The 7,970-nt window shown below is 47.2% G+C and overlaps 1 protein-coding gene across 2 annotated transcripts in view; it reads right to left on the bottom strand.

The window, feature by feature from the left end:
* Positions 1 to 497: 497 nt before the first annotated feature.
* The window catches only part of IL17RC (interleukin 17 receptor C), a 249,876-nt gene continuing 242,403 nt past the window's right edge, over positions 498 to 7,970 (bottom strand). The window contains exon 19 of one of the 2 annotated variants that reach the window (XM_085624288.1): positions 498 to 6,389. In XM_085624288.1, the coding sequence (XP_085480414.1) occupies positions 5,704 to 6,389 (686 nt within the window). In that variant the 3' untranslated portion in view covers positions 498 to 5,703. The remainder of the gene's footprint in view (positions 6,390 to 7,970) is intronic. The other variant, XM_085624289.1, reaches the window with a different exon arrangement.

Here is a 7,970-nt window from a genome sequence, read left to right as displayed (position 1 = left end):
TCTCTTTCGCAGCCCTCGAACCCTACTACGAGCAATGCTCGGTCAGTAGATATGGTCATTTCACCACAGGTCAGGACACCTCTACACGCAACCACTCACTCACTCACTCACTCACTCACTCACTCACTCACTCACTCACTCACTCACTCACTCACTCACTCACTCACCTGAAGTGCCTCTCTTGTTTACAAAAACAGTGTTTGGCAATGAGGATGGGTACCTCTGTTTGGACATTCCATTCCTTCCGGTACAAACATCATATTAAAACCCTTCTGCGATGGTCCTGTTATGGAACACCTCAGCAGCACGCAGTGCTTGATTTGTAAAAATAAGTTCCAGGGCCCTTGTCAGGGGACCACCGTAGATTGCACCACCCATTGCCCCTGCCAGCACTGCCAGTGAAAGTACCAACACATCTACTAACCATCACACTCCTACAAGTACGACATTTCAGACTGCTGGAGGCCCCAAAATCTATAAGAACGGCTTGGGCATCAGGTATTAGTTGTTTTTAATGTATATTGAATCAATAAACATCTGATGTTCTTCTCATCTCTAAATTACACAAACAGCGCTACCATGAGGCAGCTGTCATAAGTGCCGGTGTTGACAATTAAGTGCCGGTGCTCGGCACCAGAAACCACCGGCTCAAATTAAGCACTGGCAGCACATTCATATTGGTGGACACATGTTCAGAGTCAAAGTGTAAGGCAGAAGGATGTCTTACTGTGGATGTGGTGAACTCCCCTGAAGAAGCAGCAGCGCTCAGGCTAGTGATGCTCTTTCATAGAACGCTTCTAAGGAAACCCTTAGCTCAGATGATGGAGCCAGTACGGATCTTAGCAATCTTTAAGGATAGTACGACTCATGCTCAGAGTTCTTCTGTTTTACATACATCACTTCCTCTAACCTTGTCTTAAAAATATCCGCCAAACCTCTGACCAGACTTTAAGAAGGAGTGCTGCCAAATATTGAACTAAAGAAGAGGCCTTCTTTTATGAATGGGTAAGTAGCTGACAAAATGTGCCAGTAATGTTCAAAGTTTTTTTGACCAAGGCATAGGAGAAAGAATTATAATCCCTTGCCTCATTTCTAAAAAAAATATTTGACGGAGTGAAATGGGTTTTCGCTAGGACATTATTATATATGATTTCTCTTTGTGTGTCAGTATCCAAGAATATATTATATGCACTGCCCCATTAAACTTTTTAATTAGAGATGGAGTTATTAGCAGCCAAAACTTTACATATCCAAGATATTCAGGAGATAAGAAAACGGCGTGAGCAGCAACTTCTAAGGAAGCTCGGTGGGTTCAAGCTCACACTGCTGACACTAGTATGTAGTTTGCAGGCACTTTAGTAAATAGAGTGATCACACTTCAGGTTACTAGGGACACTGTCTTCAGTCCTGAACCATTCACCTACGAATACTTGTTTCACATGTGATACTCAAATTGGAAGCAAAGTGAAACTGCAACACCCACCAACCCTAAGAAACAAACATGACAACCCTAACTGGTTCACAGCAGTACTGAAAACCCAGAAACGTGACTGCAGACAAAAGGAAAGAAGATGGCGCACCAGTAAGACCCTCAAGGACCAAAAATGATTCAAAGACACCCTCAACCGCTACCACCACCTCCTGGAAAACACCAAGAAGACCTCCATAGCCAAGGCATCAATGACAGCTCCAGCACCAGCACCAGCAAGGAACTGTTCAACATAATCAAGGAGTTCACCAACCCATCGGCAACCGAAAACACCATCACACCCTCTCATGCCCCCTACGACACCCTCTCAGACTTTTTCCAAAACAAAATTGACACCATCTACCAAGACTTCGCACCTCAACCCCCCACCAAGCACAACAACCTCCTCACGCTGTCTGACACACACCCACAGCAGCTCACCTCATGGAACACCCACACTAAGAAGGAAACGGCCTTGAGATCCATCCATTCCGAAGCTCCATCAGACCCTTGCCCCCACCACACGTTCAAGCTTGGCAATCGTCCCATCAGCAAAGAACTCACCAAGGTCCTGAACTCCTCGATCACCGTGGCCCACTTCCACCAGAAGTGGAAACATGCCAACGCGAAGCAGTTGCGGAAGAAACCATCCACGGACACAGGAGAACTCAAGAACTACAGATCCATCTCCCGGCTCCCCTTCCCAGCCAAGGGCATCGAGAAAGCTATCAACATCCAACTAACCAGACAGCTGGAGAATCACCTTCTGGAACCCTCCCAAGCCTGCTTCAGAGCAAACCACAGCACAGAGACAGCTCTAATCGCAGCCACGGACGACATCAGAATGCTGCTAGACCTCAGAGACACAGCAGCCCTCATCCTTCCTTGACCTCTCAGCAGTCTTAGACACCGTATCCCACCACACATTGATCAACAGACTCCATCAGATCGGAATCCAAGGGCAGCTCTCAAGTGAATTGCTTCCTACCTCACAGGAGGGAAGCAGAGATCATCATCCCTCCCTAATCCTCGCTTCCTAAGAACATTACCCGCGGTGTACCTCAAGGCTCACGCCTCAGCCCAACCCTCTTCAAGATATACATGCCACCCCCGGCCAACATCACGAGGATCCATAGACCTAACATTATCTCCTATGCCGATGACACCCAACTCATCCTCTCCCTGACAAACGACCCAACGACCATCAAGGACAGGATCCAAAGATGCATGAAGGATGTGGCCATATGGATGAACAACAACTGTCTCAACTCAACACAGACAAGACAGAAGGTCTCATCTTCGGGAAAGGCAAAGACACCCTATGGAACAAAGAATGGTGGCCACCTGAGCTGGGCCCTACCCACAAACCCAATGAACATGCCAGCAACCTCGCCATCATCCTCGACAGCCAGCCAGTCAGTCAGCGCGGGCTCCTCGCTTGCTTCCTCACCCTCCAAATGCTCCAGAAGGTCTTCAGATTACTCCTGCCCAACACCTGGCGAACTGTCATACAAGCTTTCGTCACTAGCAGACTCGACTACAGCAACTCCCTCTACAACTGAATCACCGCCCAACTCTTGTGGAGACTCCAGACCATCCAGAACACAGCAGACAGACAAATCCTCGACCTCCCCCGACAGACGCACATCGCCCCTAACCTCAGGAAACTCCATTGGCTACCAGTCGCGAAGAGATGCCAGTTCAAGCTGCTCACCCACGCTTACAAGGCACTACACAATGAAGGACCGTTGTACCTACAAACTAGTGAATTTCCACCAACATACCAGGGAACGCCATTCCAGATCCCTCTCCCTAGCAGCTACCCAGCGCATCTGCTGGGGAACATTAGAGGCTGCTCCTTCACCCACCTGGGCGCTAAGACCTAGAACATTCTACCCCTGCACCTTAGAGTAGCACCGTTGCTCCAACACTTCAGGAAGGACCTCAAGACCTGGATGTTCAACCAATAGGTACAGGCGGCGGGACCCCGAATCAGGACCCCACAGGGCCTCGACACCCTCATGGGTGAAGCAGCCACGCGATACAAATCCTGATTGATTAATTGACACCCAGAATGCACTATCCTGTCAAGCGAAAGTCCAGAGCTGGAAACTGTGCCCATAGTCACCTGAATGGACCCTAATTGTAAATACTGTCATGGTTCCTCAGCCCTGGCTCCTTCTCTGGTCAGCAGAATGAGTCATTGGATACTGTGCAAGATACAGTGACTTCTCCTGTTACTTGCAGTGAAGTAGTGACAATATTTCAATGAACCAGAAGTAATTACTATCCATTGATATGTGGGCGGGGATATGCTTCTTCTTCAAGACTGGCCAATGAGATGAGAGATGTGAAGCTTGGGTGACTCGTGCAGTGTTGAGACAGTGTGGTCCACGCTCAACAAGAAACCTTAATGCCTTAACTCCCAGCCAATGACTTTCCATCTGTTATACATAGAAAGGCCTAGGAGTTGATAGAAACAGGGACTTCAACTGTGATATTATGGAAGGAAAGCACGATTTGGTTGAATGCAGGAATTTGCCAAGAGTCTCTCTCTTTTTAACTCTGGAAGTCCTCTACTCAGATGGATGAAAAACTCTAACACACTCAAAATTAAACACCTGGAGCTTGTTTTGTGGAGATATTAGGGAGGAAGAAAGATAAACTTAATAATTTACTAAAGATTGGGAAACAATCCTAAGGTTGAGAGGCGGTAGGTTAGTTTTCACAGTATCTTACGGTCATCCATTGTGGTACAATATGTAAAAACATTTCATTTGCTATATTCTCTAGACAGTGCATCAAGTGAGGAATTTGTTTTAAAAAAATGAGAACTAAATGTAAACACAAAAAATGGACACTCTGCTTACTCTAGGGACCTTGTGGTCTCTTAAACACAGAAAGACACGCAGCCTATTAAGAGAGCTGTTTCATGAAGACAGATATATAAATATGACATCTACTGAAAAGGAAACCACAGAGGAAATTCGATGTGTGCTAGGTGCGCTCATGGGACACTTCACGCAGGTGTGGGTCAGTACTTGCAGTCCAGGTGCTTGATTCTGTGGGGTTGTAGCAGGTCTCTATGTGATGCTTGTGAGTAACCCTCCAGTAATCCTTCATCTGATTGGGTCCTCCGTGCAGGGAAGCTTGACACGCCTGTCGTAGAGTAAAGTCACAACCCTAGCTCAGCGGCTGACTCTGACGTAATACGATCTTAAAAACATTGAACAGTACATCAGCCTCATACGTTATGGCCATTTCCTGGCGCGTGGTCACATCTGGAGATTGGGGTACTTGGACCTTCTTCCAGATATTTGTTTTAATGCTTTGTGAAATGTCACTTTCTCCATGCTGTTTGCCCTCCTGGAGGTCTGTTTTGGGCCTTTACAGTGGTGGACATTTGATGAATAATAAAGGTCACTTCAATATCAAGTGTAGCATCTAGATGTCAACTTGTCCCACTGACTGTGACCACAAAGTCAATTCTGGGCTCTGACGTTTACCCCTATCACTTGGACAAGGTCTTTTCCAGGCAGGAAACCATCAGGTTTCCATCCAGAGGATGTGATATGGCACTTATTTGATGAGATAGAGCCAGGTCAAGAATCCTCACCTTGAACAAGGCTCATTAAGCAGTCCTCGCCAACATACGCTCAGCAACCATCTCCACCTGTTACCATCTGGACATGCCTCACTTTGAAACCTTAACAGTTCCAGAAATCACCCTGAGCTTCTCTAGCAAATGCAACAATATCTCTGGAATCTGGAATTCAGGATCAGTCAAGTCCTCCTTAAATACACATCACACAAGAGACACTTGTAAACACACAAGCTATGCCTGAGCACATCACTATCTCTCTTGAGATCCAGCATAAACAAGAATGCACCCACTTCATGCTTTATGTTGCGATCCACGCAAAGTCTCAATCACCAGAACACTCCTTATTGGTTTAATCGCATCTGTGGAGTGACTGGGACAGATTGTCTTATCATGTGAAACTGCATTGACTGTTCACATGGTGCCACCATACTGTCTCCTCCTTGTATCTCCCCTGGTGCAGAATTAATGCTCGGTGGATGATGTACGGTGCACACGATGGTGGGATCTAGAACTCATCCTTTCCAGGTGCACCCTGCAAGGTGTGACTATCCCAAGGAGAAGATTATGCAATTACTGGGAGGTTTCCAGAGCCTCTCTGAGTGGGAAATGTTGTCACAAGAAGCCTCCAACTTTAAAGTAGGTGGTGCAATTCCAGACTGTCCCTACTATAGTCGGACGAAGACGTCTCTGATTCATCTGCCCACTGACACTTTGAAGGCAGTTTGCTCTCCTCTGTTCGACACCGATTGATGGCATCCTGAAGCCGTTGACTCATTTTCTGAGAATCACTCTTCAACAAGCTCTTCTTGGGTAACGTGTGACCCCTGTTAGACAGTGTTACTAGGAAATCAGTCAGCTGCGAAGGTAATGTGAAAACGGGAACCCTTTGGAAAATCTCAGGGATGTCCTTCCAGTTAAAGAGATCCTCAAAGCATACCACCAGATAGCGGCCAGAGGACAGCCCTTCAAGGAAATCGGGCAGGACGCAGTTCAACGCAGTGGAAAATGCGCTGTGTGGATCCTCCCAGGACACCCGTCCAGGTGCCCTTGGCTTGGATTGAAACCATTCATCGCATATGGTCAGGGCCCGTTTGGAAAATATCAGGACAATGACCCCACCCTCTTCTATGACCTTCAGCCGCTGACGGTGGTACCACTGCATGGGACCAAGGTTGTCCAGGTCCCCACGGTGCCAGAGGTCAACGACAACAGACAGATGCAGGTCCTTGAGAGCAGAAGCAAGGGTCTCGATGAGCATCTTAAAGGAGTCGTAGTCCGGCGAATACAGGAGCAAGATCTTACGATTCTGGAATAGTCCTGTAGATGATAAAAGGCAGAGTGTGAACAGGTAGGGGAAACACCGTCGGCCTCATTGAAAACAGCTGATCATGCACACATCTTTCACAGTTTTTCACACCTGTGTGAGAAGTAGAGTAGGGTTTGAGTTTGGTGTAGAGTGGGAAGGGGCAGAGTGGGATGTTGCATGACATTAGCTGACATTCACACTGGTACAATCTATACAGACACCCTTTTGGGTGCTACACCTCAGAGTTTTAGGGAAATGCAAAATCTGTAGAAAATGGTTAGTTTCCAGAAGTTGCAATTTTGTACATACTGTGCAATTTGAGGAAAAAAAGGGTTTCTGCTTTGTAAATGAGGTGTGTCATTTAATGAAATCATAGCTGAGAAGTTCTTCAGATCCCTTCTGACACGTCAGGGACTTTAGTTCCGGGCAACCCAAGGAAGAGATGTCTTCACCATGGCAAACTCACCAGCTCAACTCTCTGATGTGACTTTGAGAGGCCTTATGCTAAGAGGTGTGCTAGTCTTCAGCTGAGAACATGCGCATATCCACCAACAACTAGAGATGAGTGAATTTAACATGGAGAACGGTTGTCGTTGGAGAAATCATGTCCTCTTAATCACAGGCACCTCTAAGTAAATCAGTCAATCAATCTTGACTATTATGTAGCGCAAAACCAAGACCTTCCGACATGCGCTCTTTGTTTCACCTTTCAGTGGCGGTAAACGACGTTTAGAACAAAACTTTTTTTCCGCAGGGCATCACAACGCGGTCGTTACAACGACCGCGTTGTGATTCCGAATACCATTACTCCGCAACTCGGAACAACGACTTGCGGAGGGGGGGGGGGAAGGGGTTGGATTTAAAATCCAACACCTTCCCTAGTGTCCGCACAGACTGGAGTTGGAATAGTAAATTATACTATTCCAACATCCAGCGCCCCCCCTCCACAAGTCGTTGTTCCGACTTGCGGAGTAATGGTATGCGGAATGACAACGTGGTCGTTGTAACGACCGCGTTGTGATTCCCTGCGGAAAAAAAGAATGCGGGATAAGAAGACATATTCTTCAGTGGCATAACAACCTTTGATGGCTGATCTCAAATAGAGCAGTGATGTATAATAAATAATGCAGCCACAATCTGTATCTGATTCCCACCCTTGCTTGCGTATGCTAAACGACCGACTCTGCCAGCACACTAACCCACAGTGCTTGGCACCACACTTTACCCATGACTGGGGGGGCAGCACCGAAGGGGACCAGAGTACCCCGCTTTTCCGAGAGGGAATGCCAGCTCACTTGAACAGCACCCCTCAAACCATAGAGCCAACCTAAAAACAATTCTTACACTTTTGAACGACTACGGACATGGTAAGAATTCGCAGACATCACCCCGCCTGCCTGAAACACCGTTGTGTTCCTTTAATTATATACATGACTTTCTGTGTGCTGCCCCCTCTCTTGAAAATACTGTTTGGCCCTGGTGCTTGAGGGAAAGCCTGGGTTACAAGTGCCCCTGCTGCCATATTGGAGCAGTATAAGAGGCAGGGGGGGGCAATAAGACCCCAGTTCGCCGTCTCTGCCGCTCGGCTCAGA

The sequence above is a fragment of the Triturus cristatus genome, chromosome 9 (assembly GCF_964204655.1).
Source record: "Triturus cristatus chromosome 9, aTriCri1.1, whole genome shotgun sequence".
NCBI lineage: Eukaryota > Metazoa > Chordata > Amphibia > Caudata > Salamandridae > Triturus > Triturus cristatus.
This window is presented reverse-complemented; position numbering and strand designations above follow the sequence as displayed.